The 24895-nt window shown below is 45.2% G+C and overlaps 1 protein-coding gene across 1 annotated transcript in view; it reads left to right on the plus strand.

Annotated features, from left to right (window-relative positions):
* Positions 1–24895, plus strand: part of USP33 (ubiquitin specific peptidase 33) — a 138641-nt gene that overhangs the window by 24717 nt on the left and 89029 nt on the right. The window contains exons 2-4 of the mRNA XM_082265321.1: positions 11454–11557; positions 24276–24329; positions 24417–24479. Coding sequence (XP_082121447.1) covers positions 11477–11557; positions 24276–24329; positions 24417–24479 — 198 coding nt within the window. The 5' untranslated portion in view covers positions 11454–11476. The remainder of the gene's footprint in view (positions 1–11453; positions 11558–24275; positions 24330–24416; positions 24480–24895) is intronic.

Below are 24895 nucleotides of genomic sequence, written 5' to 3' on the forward strand. Positions count from 1 at the left end.
TAAATGTTGATCATATCCCCCCTTAATCTCCTCTTCTCAAAAGAAAATACATTCCGTTTCTCTACTGAGCTCCTCCATGCCTCTTATCAGTTTGGTTGCTCTTCTCTGCACTTTCTCCAGTTCCCTGATATCCTTTTTGAGAACTGGTGCCCAAAACTGAACTGCGTATTCCAGATGAGGTCTTACTAATGAGAAATGTGCCGCTAAATTCTTTTTGGTTTTTGACCTGTAAAATGACAGGTAGGTTTTGGCTTCTGGCCAACAAGGCATAGCTGGAGGTTTGAGGTTCTGCCTCACAGGGAGATCACAAAATTGCAATTTTTATTTTAATTTAAAGTATATGTAAACCCATTCAATTTAACATAGAAATTAACAGCAACACATTTGTGTATAGATATAAAAAAACATTATAAATACTTTTTTTTTTTTTTTATTGCAACACAGAATACCAGGGATTTCATACAAAGCAAGCAATATAGAGAACAGGATGATTTTTCATACAAGTACGTGGTATTGCAGCTACATATCGGGAATATGAAGTATTGGCTTTAACTATTCTTTAACATGTTTGTTTGAAATGAAAAATGAGGAAAGCATATCTTTCTATAGTTTATACTTGCCTCAATCCAAAGCACCTAGTGTGATTTCTGTCTCCTCTATCATTCATCTGCTATCAGCATGAGGCACTTCTAATAGTCTTATAGTATGGAGGCCCTCCAGCTGTTGCGGAACTACAAGTCCTATGAGGCACTGCAAGCCACTGACAGTTACAAGCATGACTTGAGACTTGTAGTTATACCACAGCCTGGAGGGCTCAGGTTGAGCACCCCATGGTCTATGTGGACACCAGACAACAGCTTGGAGGGCTCAGGTTGAGCACCCATGGTCTATGTGGACACCAGACAATCCCCGGAGACCCTGCTCCCCCTCTCCCCCCCACCACACAGCATGTGATTGACAGCCTCAGCTGGGCATGTTTTCCTATGAGACACTGTAGAGGGTGGTGCGTCCTTTCCTTCTGCTCAGATATCATATCCTAGTTATACAACAGCTTGGAGGGCCACAGGTTGAGCACCCCATGGTCTATGTGGACACCAGACAACAGCTTGGAGGGCCACAGGTTGAGCACCCATGGTCACCAGACAATCTCCGGAGACCCTGCTCCCCCCCCCCACCACACAGCATGTGATTGACAGCCTCAGCTGGGCATGTTTTCCTATGAGACACTGTAGAGGGTGGTGTGTCCTTTCCTTCTGCTCAGATCTCAGATTACACTCAGCTCCCTGCTGCCGCCTCCTGAAGCTCAGAAATGCTGTGTACATTCAGGACTTGGAATGTAGAAGAGAGAGGCTGCAGATAAACGGGTACAATTTATGTTGCTGGATTTGTTTCATTTATGTGCATCACCTGAGGCCAGTCACTTCAGTTGGTGTATGTAAGGGTTATTTCTGGTAATAAGACCATTTATGGCCACTTTAAAGCTACTTATGAAGACAGCGGATTAGGCAATGATCACACATCTAATGTATGTTTCTTGCACATGACCATTGGCTGACTGGTGTCACGCAGAACAGTCATCCAGGCAGGTTTGGGAACCTGTTATGATAATTGCCTCTTCTCTGTAAAAGCAGCAATCTAATGGCTTTGCCCTCCTCTGCCAAGTGTTCATGTCTATACAACTGATAACAAGCTGCCATTTCCTAACACATTGTATAGCATTTGTATGGGAAGACATTGTTTGTTAGTAGGGAGTGATGGGACTACTCCCATAGACTCTATCATATATGAATCTGGAAAGTGAAATGATCTGTTGATTACCAGTACATGGCTGTGTGTGATGTTTGGATACTGATGTATCAAAAGTGTTAACCACTTACCTACCGGGCGCTTTCACCCCCTTCCTGCCCAGGCCAATTTTCAGTTTTCAGCGCGGTTGCACTTTGAATTATAATTGCGCTGTCATGCAACACTGTACCAAACAACATCTTTATTGTTGTTTTTATTTTTTTTAGACAGAGCTTTCTTTTGGTGGTATTTAATCGCACTGTTTTTTTATTTTTTGCTAAACAAACGAAAAAAGATGGGAATATTGGAAAAAAAAAATAATTTTTTTTTTTTATTAGTTTCTGTTAAATGTTTAAATAATTTTTCTCCTTCACTGATGCGCACTGATATGTGGCACCGACAGGCGCCAATGATGGGCATCACTGGGTACTGACAGGCAGAACTGATGGGCACTGTCCGGCAGGACTGATGGGCACTGTTGGGACTGCACTGATAGTCAGTGCACTGATTATCGATGTAGATGTCCCCTGTGTGGATTTTACGGTTATCTGCTCTCCTCTCCTCGCGCAGCTGTCTGCATGAGGAGAGAAATGGCGATAACCGACAAATCCTGTTTACACTGTGATCAGCTGTGATTGGCTCTTTACCACGATCTGCAATCAGCTGCATCCTTAGGACACGGCGATTACAGATGCCTGCAGATGCGTGCCGCAGGGGGAGATTAAAATAATAACAGGACTCTGCATAAGACGACTATTCTTATTTTCTTATCTCGCTGCCCATTCCTCAAATCTTTGCTCTTCTGCAAAGCAAGGTTGCCCTTCAGGATCTTCATAATCTGACACTTCCTCATGTGTCAGGTGCCTGCGTACCACACTGTGCTTCTACCTTTCATGGACACACTAGTGACATAGCGGGTAGAATAAAAGCGCTGCATCAGGGCATCCAATACACTCAAAATTGTTGGATATGGAAAAGGGACAGGTAAGCATCCATAGTCTTCTTTCGAAGAGTCCCTTTAAAGCGGAACTCCAGCCTATCACAGTTGTACAGGCTTCTCACCTGTGTGGAAATTGCTTACTGATTTCATGGCACACTGTGAGCTTCTCAGCTATGATTAAGCACCAGTGAAGTGTGTGAAACGCGTTAGCTGTTTGCGGTTAGTGTCTCCTATGCTTTTATGCTGTATGGACTTATCACGTCAATAATGGTGTTTGCATTGGAGTGCGGCCATCCAGAACTTTTCCTTTCAAGGCTGCATTCACACCTGAGCGTAGCATCTTTGAGCATTTTTATGGCGGTTTTTGCAAATCCAGGAGATGGCATACACCTGTAACATTTCCCTTCTCGGTGATCTATGTACATTGCAGGGATGTTAACAAACTTTGTTGCAGATTCTTACCTTTTGTTGTTCTGAAGAAATAGCAGTTTGTCTGTGTCTATGTGCAGAGTGGATCTGTATGGGAGCTTACAGGCAGAACCACCACAAAACTCGTGTTTTTGAGAGGAGCTTTCGAGCAGAAAGGATGCCTAAGCACCATAAAATGTGCAAAAAAACATTAAAAAGTGTGAAAACGCACAAAAAATAAAATGGAAAAATGAGCTGAGGGGAAAGGTTTGTAAAAAAAAAAAACACATGCTCAAAAAAGCGCAATAACGCACAAAAAAGCACAAGCTTCTTTAGGCTTTTAGGCAGAAAAATAAAATCTCAAAAGCCTGTAAAAGCAGCTTTTATTTTTGAGCTGCAGTGTGCATGCGCCCTTGGATGTGATTTCCTGTTGGGAATATCTCACCAAAAATGACATTTTTGTTGCAGGGGATGCTAAAATCTGACTTGTATCTTAGTGCAGACTTCTGGGAAAATCAGTGAGCCAATCACACAAGCAGGAGATTACATTATTCTGGGGGAGTTCTGTACACCACCTATGTACAAAATGCATCCAGGTTGCCGTATTGCATTGCATTTTATATAAAATTACAGAGCTGCAGATTGAAAATAAAAGGTCATTTTAATAACATTCAGGTCAGGTTCACACTACATGCCGTCCACTGTGCGTTTTTTTTTTTTTTCTTTTTCTGCATCAAAAACTCTTGCGTAGTAGGTTATATGGTTTCCAATGGCATAGTTCACACCAGTGCATTCCAGTTCCAGAAAAAAAAGTAGAACAGGCTGCATTTTTCCTGCACTGGACTGTACTGTAACATGGTAAAACGCATAAACACACTGGAATGTATCAAAAACTCACCAGACCCCAGTACAGTGGGGGAAAAAAAGCACCTGGAATGCATCCGGAAATGCATTAAAAATCCGGAACGCATCTGGAGTGTGTTTTTTTTGATGTGGATCAGCCCTCAAATACAACATGACTTGTGTAGCAATTATATACGCTATATTTTTTTCATTTGCGGTTTCTTTTCCTCACTAAAGTGGTATTACCCTTTAGAATTCTGGGATACAAATAACTAATCTTAAAACTGTTCCCACCCTCTTCTAACTACAGTGTGGAAGAAAGATGAATTTACTTAGCGTATTTACTTGAGTATAAGCAGAGTTTTTCCAGCATGTTTTTTCATGCTGAAAAAACCCCACTCGGCTTATACTTGAGTCACGGTCTCACTTCTCTTTTCCCCCGGTCACTGTGCATGCGCAGCCGCCGCCTGGGAAAGCCTGTACACGTTCGGCTATTCCCGGGCAGACGGCACATGCGCAGTGACGTGTTGGCGCCGGGCAGCAGAACTGCAGGTAAAGGTAAGTGAGACTCCTGTACCATCAGTGCCACATCTGTGCCATGCCTGTACCACATCTGTGCCGTGCCTGTGCCATCTGTGCCATGCCTGTACCATCTCCTGTACTATGCCCACAGCCGTGCATCTCCTGTACCATGTCCGCAGCCCCTGCACCATGCCTGCAGCCCCTGTTTTGGGTCTTGTGGTGGTCCAGTAGCTGCTGCATTTCCCACCCTAGGCTTATACTCGAGTCAATAAGTTTTCCCAGTTTTTTGTGGTAAAATTAGGTGCCTCGGCTTATATTCGGATCGGCTTATACTTGAGTATATTTTTACTGTTTTTTACTATACAGTAATCAGGGCACTGATGATCAGTGCCCTGATTACCTTTCCTAGGCTTCCCTTTGAGGAGGAGCCGCTGATCGGCTCTCCTCGCCACACACTCTGACAATGTGAGGCGAGGAGAGCCAATAAAGGGCACTTCCTCATTTACATGTGACCGACTGTAATTGGACACAGCCGATCACATGGGTAAAGAGCCACGTCATTGGCTCTTTACCAAGATGGGGGTTGCGCCGTGTTCTAGCAACAGGGCACGATCGCCGCACTGCGGCCCCTGTGGGCGTGCGAGAGAGACTGTTCTAGTGCTCCGTCGTATGGCGGCGTCCCAAAAGGAGAGCTGCACCGCTCCGCCGTCATTTGACGATGGGCGGGCGGCAAGTGGTTAAACAGTATAGACACTTATTTTATAATGTTTTACATTGTGATACCTGCAAAAGGGACCAGCCTGAAGTCATCTAGCAGGACTTCATATTTTCTGACTAAAGTTCCACTTTCAGCTGGCCTATTGGTAACTTTGCAAGCATGCATGAATATTATTTAGGCTTCTCACAATGTACAGGAACAGTATAAAATTTCATATTAAAAAAGCTAAATCTTTTTTAGTATAGAATGCAAATTTTCAGTTCCAACCAAGCAGCTTTGCTTGGATCTCAGTCTCCAGGGCCTCCTACACATGGCCAGAAAAATGCCTCTGTCTTTCCTTCATTCATCTACATTATGGTGCTGAGTTCTTTTATTTTGTAAGAGTGTTCAAGGGTAGAAAAAATGTCCCAATCCTGCATTTGGAGAGGAGCTTGCTGGCATAATTTACATGTTCATTCTATTGGCTGGAGTAAATGAATATTCTAGCCAATGGAATGAGTTACACATATGCCTCTAAACACCATACACCTGTAAATGTGTTATATATATATATATATATATATATATATATATATATATATATATATATATATATATATATATATATATATATATATATATATATATATATATATATATATATATATATATATATATATATATATATATATATAATTTTTTTTTTTTTTTTTTTTTACTACTAGCTTCCATGTCAAATATTCAGAAAAGATAAGAGTGTCATAGAATGTAACTGAAGACAAAATTTGTGTTGTAGTTTTGGATAGAGAGGAGCTAGAACCGCTGTCGGGTTTTTTTTTATTGCTATCTGCATCCCTGTTAAGGAGATTCACCCTCTCTATTTGTCCTGTTTCTCGTTATTGCCCAAAGTGAAAGTAAAAATAAAATGCCATCAATTAATTGGGAATGCTCTGCAAGCAATCTAGGGCAGGGGTCTTCAAACTATGGCGTTCCACTTGTTCAGGAACTACAATTCCCATCATGCCTAGTCATGTCTGTGAATGTCAGTTTTACAATGCCTCATGGGATGTGTAGTTCTGCAACAGCTGGAAGGCCGTAGTTTGAGGATCCCTGATTTAGGGGATTAAAGCAGGCAGTAACGAATGTGAATTGCTCTTCAGAGACCAAAGCAGGTGTGCACGATCCTTAACCACCTTATTCTATCAATGCTGTTCAGCTGTCGCATGACATTTCTCAGGTCTTTTCATGATCTCAGGGAGGAGTTTCTAGTACTCTTCTGATGTGTGCTCTTTAGCCTCAGAGACTAGAACTCTGTGTCCACACAGCGCTGATTGGTACTGTGGCAGTCACATGATGTAAAAAAAAAAAAAGTTCAGAATAGAGAATCAAAATTAATAATAGCAACAACATTTTTAAAATTACAAATATATGTTTTAAAGCAAATGTTTATTTTTTTGCAGTAACATAAGTTAGGTGGAGTTCACAGAGAAGCTCCAGGCTCCCCCCCAAAAAAAATACTGTAGTTGTTGACTTGTAATATAAGGACACTTACCTCTTCAGGGATCCAGCGATGTCCTCAACCGAGACGATTCTTCAATCTGCTTCGGGTTCAGGCACCGTCATCTCTACTAGGGGAAACAGGAAGTGTAGCCTTGCAGCTTTGCAGCCTGTTATCTACTGCACATGTGTGAGTCGCGCTGCACCTTGTGAATGGTCCAGTAATCTTCTGGGACCTGTGATGTGTCCCAGAAGATTGCGGGGGAAGCAGGGAGGGGGGTGAAATTTCGTCTCCGGTTGCCGCGGCGGTCTGAGCCAGAAGTGGGAACTGGTACCTGTCAAAACCAGGTAGCCATTCCCCCCTCCCCCCAAAAAAGTGGCAAATGTGCCAGTGAAGGGGGGGGGAGGGTGCAAACAAGTGGAGCTTCCCCTTTTGGGTGAAACTCCACATTAAGTTGATTGACTATCACTTTCACTTTGTTCACACTGGATAGATATCTGTAGGAGGTTCTGCCAATCACTGGCTGTGTCACTCTCCTCCAGCTTGTCTCTATAGTGTGTATGTTCTGGGACAAACAGGGAGGTGAAGCCCCCATCATTCAACATCTTATCTTATATTCCAGCCCCATAATGTTTAGCAATATGAGCACATGGAGGAGGGAAGTAAGAGACTGTCATTTATCAATGTATCCACTTTATCACTGTATCACTGTATGCACCCACATGTGAGTCTATAGTCAGGTGGACTGCACAGAAAAGAAAAAGTAGAAAACAGTTTAGAAGGAACTGAAACTGGAGCATTCTCAGTAGATGTGGCAACAGCTGGTCTACACAATCTTAGGCTGCAAGGGAGCACTTAAAAGGAGGAAGGGACAGTAAACCAAAGGATCAACTAGTTTTTTTTTGCAATTTACAGAAAACAAATGCTGTAGTGGCGAAGTGAGTATGAACACAATGTATTATAGCATATATTGACAGTGTAGAATGATTTGGGTTATTGACACTTTATCTGCTTTTTAGCTTTTTGTTTGTTACCACAAAACGCGAACAGTTGGTGGGACCTGAGTAAAGCACTGGATTCTAGCCACTTAAGCCCCGGAGGATTTGGCTGCTAAAAGACCAGGGGTTTTTTTGCGATTTTTTTTTTTTACTGCGTGACTTTAACGGACAATTGCGCGGTCGTGCGACGCTGTACCTAAACGAATTTGACGTCCTTTTTTTCCCACAAACAGAGCTTTCTTTTGGTGGTATTTGATCACCTGTGCGATTTTTTGATCATGTGCTATAAACAAAAAAAGAGCGTAAATTTTGCAAAAATAACAATATTTTTCACATTTTTTTATATGAAATTCCCCAAAAAAATGTAAAAATCTAAATTTTTTAACATTTTCGGCCAATTTGTTTTATGCTACATATGTTTAGTAAATAAAATCGCAAAAAGCGTATTTTGATTGGTTTGCGCAAAAGTTATCGCGTTTACTAACAAAGGGAAAGATTTTTGTCATTTTTGGTGTTTTTTTTTTAAACGCGTAATGGCGGCGATCTGCGATTTTTTTTTTTTCGGTACTGCGACATTGCGGCGGACAGATCGGACCCTTGACTGACATTTTTGACACTTTTGGGGTTACCAGTGACATTACTGCAGTAATCAGTGCTATACATATGCACTGTTACTGCAAAAATGACACTGGTAGGGAAGGGGTTAACTGTATTGGAGAGGGAGGGGTTAAGTGTGTCCTAGGGGCGTGATTCTAACTGTATAGGGACATGGCTATTGGTGTAAAAACAAAGATCAACGGTCCTACATAGTAGAACCGTCTGATCTTCATTTTTACACCAGGGAGAATGACGGGCGGCTTGTTTACATAAGCCGCTCCGTTTTTTCTCCCTTCACCGGAGCGATCATTGTCAGTGAACGAGGCGCGGCGGGCGCGGGCCTTGGCCGGCGTGCGCCCGCCCGCAATTGGCTCTCAAGTCAGTGACAGGCGAGTGACGTACCCATACGTCACTCTGCCTGGCCAGAGCTGACCGCCGCAGTATATAGTCGTGCGGCGGTCGGCAACCGGCTAGTTAGTAGTAGTTAGTCACATTCAACTGGACTTGTTCTTTAATTTTGAAGATGTTTCATAGCTTATCTAAACCACTTCTTCAGTTCTCGGGAGTATCAGGAAATACTCCAGCATTTATATTTACAGGAGTAGGACCAACACCTTGATACCATTACCATGGAATGTGTCAAGGCATCTGTTACATAGTTAATCTGGTTGAAAAAAGACACACGTTCATTTAGTTCAACCAATAAAAAGGAAATAAAAATAAAAAATGTACAATCCTATATCCACAGTTGATCCAGAGGAAGAAGAAAAAAAAACCAGCAAAGCATGATCCAATATGCTACAGCAGGGAAAACTTTCTTCCTGATCCCAGAGGCAATCCCTTATTCTGTGGATCAACTTTACCTATAAATGTTAGTATCCAGCTCTTGAGGGAGTCTATTCTGCATTTTCACAAATCTTACTGAGAAGAAGCTCTTCTGTATTTGGAGAATAAATTTCTTTCCCTCCAGATGTAAAGAGTTCATTGCCTCTAATCTTTTCTCATAGCTGAGCTCCTCCATGCCTCTTATCAGTTTGGTTTCCCTTCTCTGCACTTTCTCCAGATATTCTTTTTGAGAACTGGTGCCTAAAACTGAACTGCATATTACAGATGAGGTCTTACTAATGATTTGTACAGGGGCAACATGATATCACTCTCGCTCTCTGGAGTCCATGCCTTTCCTAATACAAGAAAGGATTTTGCTTGCTTTGGAAACCACAGCTATTACCATTGCATGCTGTTAATAAGCCTTTGATCTACCAGAACACCCAGACCCGTCTCCACCATTGATTCCCCCTGTTGTACTCTCCCTAGTATGTATAATGCATGCATATTCTTAGCCCCCAAGTGCATAACTTTACATTTATCAACATTAAACCTCAATTTGCCACATAGTTGCCCAATTAAACAGTGCATTGAGGTTGGCTTTTAAGTTGGAGACATCCTGTCAGGAAGTTATTCCACTGCATAGCTTGGTGTCATCTGCAAGGACTGAAATTAAACTTCTAATCCCAGGCCCTATATCATTTATAAATATATTAAAAAGTAAGGGTCCCAACACTGAACCTTGGGGTACACCACTGATAACCTTAGACCAGTGGTTCTTAACCTTGTTGGAGGTACTGAACCCCACCAGTTTCATATGCGCATTCACCGAACCCTTCTTAATTGGAAAAATAAAATATGATTTTTTTCAAATTCAAAACATAGGTATATATTTATACATAGGTGCACAAAATGAACAAAACCATTAAAACATGATTTTCACACAAAAACAAAAACATAATAATGAATATTTACTGCAAATTAGTGTGACTTCTCCTGTTGTCTTTCAGAGACCAGTTCAGAAATGCACGGCTTTATCTTGGCAAGTGCCACTCTCATGTCATTATCATGTCTCATGTCACCTCACCCTGGCCTGCTGTAAGGGGGGAGATCTATATGGGGGACGGGACCTCACCTCACCCTGGCCTGCTGTAAGGGGGGATCTATATGGGGGACCTGGTCCCCCATATAGATCCCCCCTTATAGCAAGCCAGGTTGAGGTCCCCCATATAGATCCCAGGTCCCCCATATAGATCCCCCCTTACAGCAGGCCAGGGTGAGGTCCCCCATATAGATCCCAGGTCCCCCATATAGATCCCCCCTTACAGCAGGCCAAGGTGAGGTGAGGTCCCGTCCCCCATTTAGATCTCCCCCCTTACAGCAGGCCAGGTTCCCCATAAAATAGATCCCCTTTACATAGTCTTCTCAGTGTTCTCACACAGTCAGTCACTAGACTAGTACAGTCAGTCACTAGACTCCAGTCCTACCTTTTTTTTCACCTGTGTCCCGACTCCCGATCACAGGCTAGGTTTTCCTCCTGCAGGCTGCAGCACCACTGTCACCACTGGCTCTCTGGCCTCTCACCTGCCGGCTTCTTCTGCTTCTGCGGCTGCCTGGCCTGGTGGTTCTCTCCCGCGCTGCGCTGGGCGGCCACTGCACGGGTTAGTCCCTCCCCCAGACAGTCCCTCTCCGCACCGCACGCCTGGCCTGTCTCCAACCCCCCCCCCCCCCCACCACTACACAGTGGGCGACGGCGGCTCCTGCTGGATCGGATTCGGCCGGGAGCCGAGCTGCACAGCCAGCAGTGAGAGTGAGCCAGGGGCAGAGAGAGCTGCGAGTACGAGCAGACTCAGCGGGCGGCGGCTGCCAGCCTATCATGACAGAGTGAGTGACATGACACTGCGGAGCGGATGCGCCCCCCCCCAGATGTTGCGCCCGGTGCGGCCGGCCCCACCTGCTCCCCCCACGCTACGCCACTGGATGTTATGTATTTCCATGATGACGGAGCGGGAGCGGAAGGACATGCCCGAAACTGGAGAATTAGTCCCTGACAGCGAACTGGTACTAGCGGAGGGTGTGCCGAACCCTCGAGACTGACCCACCGAACCCAGGTTAAGAACCACTGCCTTAGACCATTAAGAGTAAGAATCATTAACCACTACTCTCTGAATTTGGTCTTTTAGCCAGTTTCCTATCCATGTACAAACTGATTTTTTTTCCATGTTGATGCTCAAGAACAGGATGACGGTGTGGAACCTTCACAGACAGTTTTACTAGATTATGATAAGGACTCTCATGTCTTTTGCCTAATTTTTAATAATTGTCTCTTTTATATTGCAGATTGAGAGGCTGTGGACTCTAAAATGACCTCGCTGGCATGTGACTGCCCCCATTTAGAATCTGTGGGTGAGGTGACCAAAGAAGAACTAATTCATAAGTCACACGTAAGTGCATTCTGGTGACATAAGAGAATGTTCAAAAGTATATGTCCATGGGATGATTGGGGATTTTCTTTTTTTGTGTGCATGGTTGCTTAACCACTTCAGCTCCAGAAGGTTTTACCCCCTTAATGACCGGGCCATTTTTTGCGATAAGGCACTGCGTTGCTTTATCTGACAATTGTGCAGTCGTGCGGCGTTGTACCCAAATAAAATTGCTGTCCTTTTTTTTCCCCCCACAAATAGAGCTTTCTTTTGCAGTTTTTATTTTTTGCGCTATAAACCAAAAAAGACCAACAATTTTGGAAAAAAAAAAAAAAACGATTTCCCTTTCGGTCATTGACAGACACAGCTTCTGATCTCCATAACCGTTAGGTTATACTGATCCCTACAGGAGTAGGGCAGTAGGCAGAGAAAGTCTGGCTAGGCCCATGGGCAGTCCCAGGGGGTATACTCCCTCTATCTGCTATAGGCACCCAGTTTTTTTTCTGCCTAGTCAGGAGTAAGGACCTAGTTTCTTGCTGTGATCTTTGGTCCTGGCAAATTTTTAAAAAACAGGGCGACAGACTGGATAATCTAGATCCAGTGGTCACCCCAGTCTGACCAGCCAATGAGCGCATGCAGATCTCAGCTCAGCACTAGGTCGTCCGCGACATAGCCCCACTGGACAAGAGCTGGCCTGCAAGTTAAATGCCTTGTGAGGTCGCATACGACCGGGTCTCGGCCCAAATCGCAGCGTTTCTCCTGGCCTACAGCCCCCCATTTCGATAGAGGGGTGTTCTGTCTGGAGCAGTCTTCACCTGGTTCCTGGTATGGTGAGTAGCTGCCCCCCCTCTCCCCCTGGAGGGCTTTGGGGTGGACTTGGGCCCCTTAGTTGAGACGGTTGGACCCCCAGGTTCCCCGCCTTCCCGTCAGGCACCCCCCCTTTTTCATCTGTCCCCCCATCCTACCCCCCTCCACATATGTTGGGGCAGTTTGGGTGGTCTGGTCCACCTCCTGGGGTGGTGGCAGGGCGCTATGCTGGCAATGGGGGCCGGGGGGGGGGGGGGGTGTGCCACAGGTGACCAGGCGATCGACTATGCGGGGGGGTTGTACCTGGTGGGGGCTCCTGTCAGGGCCCCCCGTCCTGCCTGGGTCTGTCCTTGAGGCCTGGGTTCCCTCCTGGGTCCCTGTAAGCCTCGTGGTTTCTAGCCTGTGTGTTTCAATGCATGGCGGCCATGTTTGTGTAGTCCAGTGGCCATTTTGCGGTGGTTTGCCATTGAAAATAGGGGCAGCCATGACAGTGGAGCACGGTAGGTGGCGATTTTGGCAGTGAAAGCCCCTCCTCCTACCCTGGTGCTGACTCCTTTCACTTCCTGATTGCCGCACGTGGAGTGGAGATTATCCTGGGGGCTGCAGGTGCCTGTTCCTGCGGGGTGGTGAGTCTGGTGAGGTTCTCTCCCTCTCTGCTGAGGATCACTTGGTGCTTGTGGCTGGCGACCGGGTGGTACTGCCAGCACAGTGGGGGTTGTCCCTTGCAGTGTTTTACTTTTTTGGGGCCCCCCTGTTGACTCATGGAGTCTTTGGCGCACATTTCCCCACCCGATCCCCGTTCTGAGGCTGCAGGGCCTTCAGGGTCCCAACCATCCATCGATGCACTGACGGTGGTCCTGGAGTCCCTTGTGTCCCGGGTGGAGGTGGCTTGCGGGTGACGGGCTAGCAAAAAGCGCCCCCTGCCTCATCTGTCTCATCAGATCCTGAATCTTATTCAGCCATTCTCGGATGTGGGTCACCCTGCTGGGTCTGCAACCACGTGCCCGGAATCCTCTGATAGTGAGAATGATTGCTCCATGTCTGCAGCCCACACGAAAAGGCGCTGGTGGAAGCACTGATTGTATCTGTGCGTGAGACCTTGAAGATGGGGGACGCAGCTGCGACGAGGGGGAAGGTTCTCTTTGGCAGTCCCAAGCCATCCAGAGCGGCATAGATGTTTCCTTTCTAAAGAGTGGGGACGACCAAAGTGTCCCCTTGGGTGTCTCTAAGCACTTTACTAGGCGTTACCCCTATGAGGAGTCCCTGGTTCCACCGGTGGTGGACCCTCTGGTTTCCAGATTGAACAAGGCAACCGTAAATCCGGTAGAAGAGTCCCTGGCCCTTAAGGATCCGGTTGACAGGAATGTGGAGGCTGTGGCCCGCAATATGTACACTCTGGCTGGTTCAGCACTGAGGCCGGTTTTCACTATTGCCCTGGTGTTGCAAACTCTGACCAAGTGGGCTAAGCTTTTACGCCCCTCTGCCTTTGTTGAGTTGGTGGACTAGCTGGTCCAGGAGCTGCAGTTTATCTTTGATGTCTCTTTGGATGCGGCTCCCCTTTGGCATGTCTTTTGACTCAAATGCTGGTCTGCGAACCAGACTTCTAAAAAAAAAAAAAAGGGCCTTGACTGATCTTCCCTTTCAAGGAGATCGCCTGTTTGGAGCTACCCTTTATGACCTCATAAAAGGTCTCACGGGGAGGGGGGGGGGGGGGGATTTATCTTTCTTCTGCAGGCTACTAAGAACAAGGAACCTCGTCATAGATGTGGGCCCTCTTCTCGGCTCAAAATAAGTTTTTTTGTCCCTCAGGGTTGACTGACAAAGGCTCGCAGTCCTTTTAGAGCTTCCTCTGGAGGACCCAAACAAACCTGGTCTGGCAAACCGAGAGCGGGCTTCTCCAGACCCGCGGACAAGGTTCCTTCAGCATGAAGGTGTGCCCTCACCCGTATCGGGGGTGGGGGGGGGGCGTCTTCACTGGATCCTGGACCCGTGGACTTCCCTGGTACAAGACAAGTGGTTTCATGAAGTAATTTGGTCCGGCTGCAAGATTGAGTTTCGCTCTTGTCCCCCTGTAAGGTTCTTTCCTTAGAACTTGCGCCTGTCCCCGGACCGCTTACAGGGTCTGTTTGGGGCGGTACAAGACCTGTTGCTTCAAGGAGTGATTGACCCAGTTCCGACTTCAGAACGTTTTCAGGTTTTTTATTCAAACCTGTTTACAGTTCCCAGGAAGGAAGGCAAAGTGCGTCCAGTCCTGAACCTCAAGGCACATAACTGCTTTGCGCATGTGCAGAAGTTAAGAGTGGAGTCTTTTCGCACGGTGGTGGCATCCCTGTGTCGGGGATTTCCTTACCTCTATCAACATCAAGGATGCCTACCTTTACATTCCAATATTTGCTAGTCACCAGCGCTTTGGGAGAGGAGCATTATCAGTTTGTGGCATTACCCTTTGGTCTCGCCTCCGCTCCTCAGGTCTTCACAAAAGTGTTAGCCCCGGTGCTAGCTTTGTTACGACAACGGGGGGATCATGGTGCTGGGCTACTTGGACGATCTCCTTCTGTGAGCAGAGTCTCCTACTGCTCTGGTGGAAAACCTGGAGATCACAATTCCCAACTCAGCGGTAGTTCGGCTGGATCCTGAATTTTTAGAAGCCTGCTCTGGTTCTGTACACAAATCTTGACTATCTGGACCTGACTCTGGACTTGGCCTTAGCCAGAGTGCTCCTTTCTCTGGACAAACTCCAGAAATTGCAGGCTGCAATTTGTCTTCTGCTGTCCAGCAGATGTTAATCCCCCTGGACTTGCGTGCAGGTGCTGGGTCTGATGGTGTCTACCTTTTTAGGCTGTTCCGTTTGCACAGTTCAATACGAGGTCCCTGCAAAGGGAGATTCTGGCCTTTATGGGACAAGACTCCACAGTCTCTGGACAATCGGATCCGGCTGACTCGGGGAACGAGGGAGTCCCTGATATGGTGGCTTAGTTCTCCGGCGCTTCGGCTGAGCAAATCCTTCCTTCCCTTGTATTGGACAGTGGTAGACACAGATGCCAGGCTGTCTGGCTGGGGAGGTGTCCTTGGCAAGCATTTTGCTCAGGGGATCTGGACACTGAAAGAGTCCAGACTACCGATCAATGTCTTGGAACTCCGAGCAATCAGACTGTATCTGGACCACTGGACGGATCGTCTTCTGGGTTGTCCAGTACGCATTCAATCAGACAATGCCACGGCCGTGGCTTATGTCAATCACCAAGGGGGCACAAGAAGTGTCCTGGTGGCTCTGGAGGTAGCCAGCATTTAAAGGTAGGCAGAACAGTTCGTTCCTGCCCTCTACGCCGTACACATTCCCAGGGTGGAAAACTGGCAGGTGGATTACCTCAGATGGCAGGCGTTGGACCAAGTGGAGTGGTCCCTTCATCCGGAGGGGTTTCATCAGTTGTGTCTCCGGTGGGGCATTTCCACGGTGGATCTGTTGGCGTCTTGGCTCAACAGAAAGGTGCAGAGGTTTGTGGCTCAGTCAAGGGAGCCTCTGGCGGACGCCACAGATGTGCTGGTGGCCCCGTGGGGCTACTATCGTCTGATTTACGCCTTCCCTCCTCTCATACTTCTGCCAACTTTTCTAGGCAGGATCGCGGCAGAAGGGATTCCGGTCATTTTAGTTGCTCCAGACTGGCCTCACCGGGCTTGGTATGCCAGTCTGATCCGTTTGGTAGTCGACGTTCCTTGGAAGTTTCCTCTCGGGGGGCATCTGCTGTCCCAAGGACCGATCTTCCATGCTGCTTTACAGTTGCTAGCTTTGACGGCTTTGCTGTTAAACACCAGGTGCTGAAGGATAGAGGTTTATCTGAGTCAGTGATTCCTACACTAGTGAAAGCTAGGAAGATCTACCGTCGTACGTGTAAGACGTACATTGCATGGTGTGAGTCTCTTGGGGTTCATCCTTGCTCCTTCCAGTTGGCTCAAATCTTGATTTTCCTTCAACGGGAAGTTGAACAGAAATTGGGCTTGAGTACCATCAAGGGCCAGGTGTCGGCTTTGGCGGTCTTCTTCCAAAGAACTTTGGCCACACACTCCCTGGTGCGTACCTTTCTTCAGGGTGTCCGACATTTGGTTCCTCCAGTGCGGTCTCCATTGCCGGCTTGGGACCTCAATTTGGGGCTTTAGGCCCTCCAGAATTCTCCCTTTGAGAATCTTCGGGAGATTCCCCTGCTTATGTTTACCTTACCTGGTGATTCACAGAGATAAGGTGGTTTTTTGCCCCTGCCTGTTGTCCCTTCCAAAGGTTGTCTCTGATTTCCATTTGGATGAAGACATCGTTGCCTTCCCTGTGTCCTAGCCCTGAAGGAAATTGCCTTGCATGCCTTGGATGTGGTTCGGGCAATTAAGGTGTACCTGTCAGCTACAGAATATTTCAGGAAGTCAGACACACTATTTGTGCTCACGGATGGGTCTCGTAAAGGGTTGTCCACTTCCTCTGCGACCATTTCCCAATGGATTAGACAGTGATTCAGGCTTATTCCATCAAGGGTCAGGTTCCTCCTTTCCCGGTTCGGGCGTTTAGTGCCTCCTGGGTCTTCCGTTATCAGGCGTCAGTGACGCAGGTTTGCAAGGCAGCCACCTGGTCGTCGGTGCACACTTTCACAAAGTTTTATAAAGTGGATGTGTTGGCATCTGTGGATGCTTCTTTTGGCTGCGAGGTTTTGCACAGGCTGCTGTTGAGAGGACCTGATCCTCTTTGAGGGTGTATTGTTTTCAGGTGGGCACCAGTTGTTTTGGTTGAGCTCCTGTTGGCTGGTTGGCTGCTGTTTAGCCTTGGGAATTTTTTTGCTGTTCCAACCCCTCATGTTTAACACTGCTTCTGGGACGTCACAATGGTTAAGAATATCAGGAGCTGTGTTGGTCAATGAGCAAAAGAGAAAATTGGATTTTTGACTTACCGTAAAATCCATTTCTCTGATGTTCAGTGATGGACACAGCACCCACCCCTCTGTGGAGTTGTAATTCTTCTGACACTCCTTGTAACTAAACTGAGTACTCATATCAGGGAGAGGGAGTATACCCCCTGGGACTGCCCATGGGCATAGTCAGACTTTTTTTTCTGCCTAGTGTCGTACTCCTGTAGGGGGCAGTATAACCCAATGGTTATGGTGATCAGAAGCTTTATCCGTCAATGAACATCAGAGAAATAGATTTTATGGTAAGTCAAAAATCCCATTTTATTACTTTCTGCTATAAAACATATCCAATAAAAAATGTAAATCAAAAAACCCCAAAAAAGCGTATATTGGTTTGCGCAAAAGTTATAGCGCTTACAAACTATGGGATAGATTTATGGACTTTTTTTTCTTTTTTTTTTTTAATTAGTAATGGCGGTGATCGGCGATTTTTTTTTTTTTTTTTTGCAGGATCATTGACACCAATACAGTGCTCAGTGCCAAAAATACGTATTGTTACTGTATAAATGACATTGGCAGGGAAGGAGTTAACACTAGGGGGCAATCGTAGGGTTAAGTGTGCTCCCAGGGAGTGCTTTTTAACTGTGTGGGGGATAGACTGACTACAGGAGGAGAGAGATCGGTGTTCCTGATTAGTAGGAACACAAGATCTCTCTCTTCCTGTCTGACAGAACGGCAGTCTGCCTTGTTTACATATGCAGACCGCCTTTCTGTTATTCTCCTGAATGATCGCGGGGGGCCACCCCCTAGAGCCTTTCTAAAAAATGAAGTACAGTTACGTGATTTTGCACTTAAAGCGGAGTTCCGGGCAGAGAAACGTTTTTTTTTTGAACATACCCCCGGGACAGTCAGGGCTAGCACATTCCACAATGGCTAGCCTCTGATCTGTCCCGGTTCGCACTTACCTTTTAGAAGAAATACTTACTTAGAAGTTTTCTTCCACAGCGTTTCCATCTCGGTTGTGGGCAGCTGAAGCCGGCGCGGTCCTCTTCTCTGTCTTCTTCCGCGTCTTCGTGTCCCAGAATGCGCTGCACCGGCCCCTCTCGTCACTTCCGGTGCGGCGCCGCATTCCTAAACAGCTTCTGGGCATGCCCAGAAGCTGTTTAGCAGGGGAATGCGGCGTCGCCCGGAAATGACGAGCGGGGCCGGTGCGGCGCATTGATTCCTGGGAGCTATGACGTTTAGCTCCCAGGAATCATTGCGAGGCAGGAAGTGACGGGAAGAGCCTCGGCGCTGGAGGAGGAAGCTGTCATAGGTGAGTATTTACGATCGTCAATTACAAGGTGAGTTTAAAAAAAAAAAAAATCTAACTATCCAATTCCTTTTCAGGTTAGGCTGAACTAGCGGACGGGCACAAAAAAAAAATATCGTTTTTGTGCCCGGAACTCCGCTTTAAGGGCAGCCCTGCTGTAGTAAATGTTCGTGGGGCAGTCCTTAGGTGGTTAATGTGCTTGTGCGTTATCTTTTGTATTAAACCAATAGCACATACAGTTCTTTTTGCTACTTTGCTTGGTAAATATTTGGCAAAAGTGCCGGCATTGCAGTGTGGGAGCTGGTTAAGTACCCTACATTAATTCCTGACATGTCAAAAGTAGATTTAGGCTGTACCCAAGGTCCTTAATTTTATCATTAATAAGCAAAGCTTGAGCTCCAATCAATAGACTTTGCCTTGGTTGCATGCAGGCAGAAGTATTTGCTCACTATCTCTCCCCCCCCCCCCCCCAGTGAACAGACTGTACATTGTAACTCTGTAGCAAGTCACCAGGTGAGAGGTTGCAGCAGGGGCTCTTTGCTGTCAGACATTTGTAAAACACAGCCAAGAGTTGCACCAGGATTTACATGCAGGCAGCAGCTTAAATTTTTGGGGGGCATGTCAGTTGTATAGCTGCTGGATTTTATTCATTTCCGAATTAAAGAGCACCTTTTGCAGTACAGGTTCAGTGTATTGTATAATGTCACTGCATACAGTACATAGTATGCTCTCACAGCGATAATACTGTACTGAACGTAATTCAGAAGTGGGCAGAACTTTGTTTTTTTTATCTTACAAAGGTCGTTCAAATTTTACATGTTGGTAGAGTAACTCAAACTCAATTTTATCACTGGCCGCTTCAACATTGATTGTCCTCAAAGGGCCGGTTGTATCTGTAAGATTATATAAATGTATCCACTCTTTATCATATTAAGTAATTGTCTCTGTATTCGATCATTACTGGTTTTAGTAATAAATTATGATACCAGCAGTGTGTGACCCTCCTTTTCAACTTAATATTCTCATAGTAACTATAGGTAGATGTCCAGAGCACCCCCCCCCCCCCCCACCATCAGAAGTCAAGAGTCCCCCACCCTCCTTTACATCACAGTGCACCTCCCTTACCTTGTGCTGCTGCTGGAAAGCTTGGGGCGGAGCTGGGAAGCAGAAAGTGCAGGGTCTGGAGGAGGACCAGAGGTGGTCTGGAGTCCTCTACCGGAGTCTGCTGAATGCTGACACCAGGGGAGGCAGAGACAAGGGGTTGCTGTAGGATTTGGCAGAGGAGTTCTGTCCTCTCTGCTGCTGACCGCTCTGACAAGGTGGGGGTGGAGACAAGGGGGGTGCTGCAGCTTCAAGAGGGCCAAATGAAATGGTCTGGCGGGCTGTATTCGGCCTGCCGGCCTTGTGTTTGATACATGTGATCTATAGTAACTCCTCTTCTTTTTCATTGCAGGTAAATAATGGATTACAAGCAGAAGCAATGTGCTGTCATTGAGTTCTTGCAGGCTGTCTGACATCCACAGAAGGCTACAGAATGTTTACAGAGATGACCATTGACTGAGTTTCCAATGAGAAGACATTGCTCGTGTCAATGGTGTCATCTTTGTAAACATTCTGTAGCCTTCTGTGGATGTCAGACAGCCTGCACCTCTTTTTCATCAAGAACTCAATGACAGCATGTTGCTTCTGGTTGGAATCTATTATTTACCTGCAATAAAAAATAAGAAGAAAAGTTACTAAAGAGGAAGAGTTACTTTACCAACATGTGGAATTTGAATGATTTATGTAAGCTACAGAGTATGTAAACCCAACATTTCATATTCCAGATATGTGCCTGCCGTAGCATCTACTTGTATGAGAAAGTCTCCTGTTCTCTCTGTATTGCTTCCTTCGTGTGAAATCCCTGGTGTTCCTGCCAGTCCCTCTGCTTTCCTGTTACAAACTGACCCAACTAGGCGTGAGAGCACAGTGTGGTCGGTTCTCTGGCAATGCTGGGAACTCAGCCTGTTCTGTTTCAATGATCAGACTTGTCCTAACCTCCCCCCCCCCCCCGTACAGACATTCACTGGGAAGATCAGTGTGCTGGTGTTTCTCCTCCTGCAGATCTGTTCTCAGCTGCATAAGGAGCTTAGAGATTATGTGATCACGTCACACTAAAACAGGGAGAAAAAAAGGTATTTATAGAGTTTTATGTATAGATTTAAAAAAAAAAAAAAAAAATGTTTTACCTTTTCATTTAGATTTTAGACCAAATGGGTTATTTTATAAGGTGAGGGTTTACATACACTTAAAAAAAAGCCTACTTTTGCATTACTTTTGGCCCTCATATATTGCATAAAATGGATGAATCCATTGAACATCTGTAAATGTACATTAGAACCTGCAGTAATGGTTTTGTATGTTTTTTTTTTTTTTTTTTTAAATTGCACAATGTGTGTATAAAAACTTTCACTAAACATCTGTAAAAGTGCATCTATATAATGAATGCTAATACTGTGATGGTGGTGGGTTGATGAGGTACTTGATTCCATTTTTAGGGTATAGAGCATTTTGAGTCCTAGTACAGTGGGTGTCCTTATTGTTTATCTGTTACTATGCCAAAGCAAGTCAGTAGTACCTTGGATGAGGTGGAGATTGTGATGTCAGGGTCCCTCCTCTCCGCCTCATCCATTCAAGAAATTTCTTGTATTTATTAAAAAAAAAAAAAAAGTTAAAAGCTGCTTACACAGGATTGCTCCGATTACTGTAATTATCGGAAACAAAAAAGGCGCGTGGGCCTAGCGCGTTCTCCTCAAAACATGTTTATTAAATGGTATAAAACTGAGGTGAATGTGCTCACAAACCAGTTCTTGCATCATAGATTAGACATAACATCGTCTGCTTAAGTCCATGTATGTAAATTCACAATGCTCGTAGACACATCGGCTAACACGTTTCGAGGTTTTCCTCTTCTTCAGAGCCTTGTCGCGATGACTACTGGTATAGCTGAATGACTTTATGGTCCGATTCTGTGCCTCTCAGCCTGGTGATCCATACGCTCACATGTGAACGGAGCCTTAGAGCTGAGAGATTCTGTGTAAATGAATGTTAAGGAAAAGATGGCTGCAATTAAATGGGTACAATTGATGTAGGAGGATTTGTTTCTTCTCTGTTTATCACATGAGGCCATTTACTTCACTGAGTATGTTTAAGGATTTGCAAACACTTTCATTTTGTTCTGGGAGTGAGAAGGAAGGTTCCTATTGTGCTGCTAGAACACAGCGTTGTATACTGTATGTAGCTGAGGCTACATATAGTTTATACATTGTGCCCAGTAGGCATACCTGTTAGTGTAAAAAATAGTTTGTTTGGGCCAGCTTAGTCTAAAAGAACTAGTTAAAGACCAAAAGGTGGAGATCAGCTTTAGGCAAATATTTCCTCAAAAGCTTAAATCTACTCTGTGGTTAGTGGTTCAGGTGCAACTTTTTCCCTGAATTCGCACCTTAACCGGACCCAAAAACGCACAGGACCCTTTTTCAGACTCGCTCCGCAGCTGCCCCAGACATGTGTGAACTGGTTCCATTTGAAAGCAGGTCACACTCAACATGTAATGCGATTTAGATGCAGTGTAAAAATGCATCCAACTTGCATATATGTGAACCTAGTCTTAAGCCTCGTACACACGGATCGATTATTGGCCGGGAATTTTCGGCCAACGTCCGATCGGCCGATTTTCGGCTTGTTAGTATGATGCTTCCGACAACCGACTCCGACTTTTCGGCCGAAAAAAATCTGGTGTGCAGGCTATAAAATTTTTGTTGGCCGTCAACACAACGGCCGATTTTCCGTCAGTCAGTACAGATTTCGACAGACAAAAATCTGATGAGCAAGACTGGGCATGCTCAGAGAAGAAAAAACACACGGAAAGTAAACCAGCACATGACATCACTTCTGAAGTAGATTTTTGTTGGCCGAGAAAATTTGTGTGCAGTCTAGGCACATTCCAACAAAACACAACTTGGACAAAAGTCGGCCGATCGGTCGGCCGATAATCGTTGCGTGTGTACGAGGCATTAGTCACTGTTGAGCCTATCAAACCTAACTACTTTACAGGGTAGTCTGCTAATGTTGCTGCAAGACATAAGGCAGTAATTGTAACTCTTCCATAGTTCATATAAACATTCATCAGATCTCACTCCCATAACCTCCACCCTTAAAGGAGTATTACCACGAATTAAAAAAAAAAATCATTGTTGAATACCCCAAGGAAGCACTTGGCACCATTCTGACCGGTCCTTTTGGTTTTTAGCTAGCATGGTTAACCGTTCCAGAAATTCAGCAACTTTGCAAAAAGTGCATCCGGCTGTGAGGAGAGAAGCGCACAGAGCCGCTATGCCTGCTTCTTCCCTCTGCTGCCCATTCACAGAAGTTTTTGTATTTTGTGAATGAGTTGACAAAATACAAAGGCTTCTATGAATGGGCAGCAGGGGAGGGGCAGACATAGCAGTTCCAGACACTCTGCTCTTGATGGAAAAGAGACAGCAGTGGGCAGCAATTAGCACAATAAACCTGTCAGATGTGAATATTAGAGATCAGCCTCCCAGGCAGCCAACACCTCATAATTCCTCCTGTATTGAATTGCATTGTACCTGTATTGTCTTCCCTCACATTGTAAAGCGCTGCACAAACTGTTGGCGCTATATAAATCCTGTATAATAATAATAATAATAATAATAATAATAATAATAATCAATAGGCTTAACTCATGGTACGCCTGCAGTTTTTAAAGTGATTGAATTTCTGGAAATCAGCTTTAACCATGCTGTTCAGCAGGAGACAGGAGATGAATATAGACAACAGACAGACATTACAGGTAGTAAAATTAATTTTTTTTGCTTTGGGCTATGATATTTTCTATGAGGGGGCTATGATGACTGCTTCGGCAACACAGCCAAAGGGACCCAACTGGTGCAGTGTCCAGTTGCAGTTGAGGTTCTCCAGAAAGTTGGAAAGTGTATAGAGAGCTTCTGGCACTTATAACAGTTCCTAAAGTAGCTCTAAATCACTTGGTAATCATCCAAGTGTTGCATTAGTTAATTTTTTTTTTTTTTTACTGTGTAGCGCACACACAGTACATCATAGCCCATAGCAATAAAAAAATCAACTTTTACTGTCATGTTTCCTGTCTGTAGTCCTCTAAACCTGAGACTGTAATGTTTGTAAAGCATATGAAGTGATGGAAGTTGATTTTGGTACTCCCTACATACTAGTGCAAGGACAGAACTAATAATTAGGGCTGTGGGTGTGAGAATTACGGCTTCTTGAAAAAGGATTCTGAATTGGTCATCTGGCTTTGTGACAGGTCCTCTTTAGTCTTGCCTGGAGTTTGACACGGTGTCGCACCATGTATCAGTGTAAACAAGCATGCTATAACTGCAGCATTTTTCTCATAACATTTCTCTAAACCGCAGCTGTCAGGAGCTCTGAGCTTCCACACGTGCCAATTTCCAGCTATGCAGGCAATTTCCTGCCTTTACTTCTGCACTGAAGTATAATTCAGCTCTGCATCAATTTTTAATCTTAGCATTTTTATCTCCAGAGCGGAGATGGCGGAACGTGCAGGGTTGCAGTTGTGCGGGTGAAAGCCGGGTTATGTTAGGCCCCCAAGCGCAACATGTTATTCCAGCTGGGGGGTGAAAGATTTAGAAATGGCAATGATTCTCCTCTAATTGTCTTCTCTTGATGTTGTGTACAGGGCAGCTGCCTGGACTGCAAAGTCAGAGGACCAAACCTTTGGGCTTGTTTAGAGGTAAGAACTGTCAGGAACAATTGTTACAGATGGCTATACATTTCCCTGTGCTGGATGCTGTAGACATATCACTCTTTCTTTTGGCAGAATGGCTGTTCTTACATTGGCTGCGGGGAATCTCATGTGGACCATAGCACCACTCATTCTCAGGTCAGTGTTTTTCATTTGAACTGTCTTCTGGCATTGAAGTACTGATACACTCCTATCCTGGAATACCTATGGCCCTTCCTATCCATTATCCAGCAGCATATTTTGACATCAAAAGGCTATGATTCCCTGGGTTCAAACCCAGCTCTGGCCAAGTCTGATTTAATTTTATATATATATATATATATATATATATATATATATATATATGTATGTATGTATGTATGTATGTATGTATGTGTGTGTGTGTGTGTGTGTGTGTGTGTGTGTGTGTGTATATATATATATGTATGTATGTATGTATGTATATATAATTTTTTTTTTCCTCTGATCCATTTCCAAGAAAGCCCTTACTTTCATTATTATCTTCCTTCAGGGGCTCAGAGAGGAGGAGACTGCATTTCTATGTCACATAGATG

The sequence above is a fragment of the Pelophylax lessonae genome (assembly GCF_965119305.1).
Source record: "Pelophylax lessonae genome assembly, chromosome: 8".
Taxonomy (NCBI): Eukaryota; Metazoa; Chordata; class Amphibia; order Anura; family Ranidae; genus Pelophylax; species Pelophylax lessonae.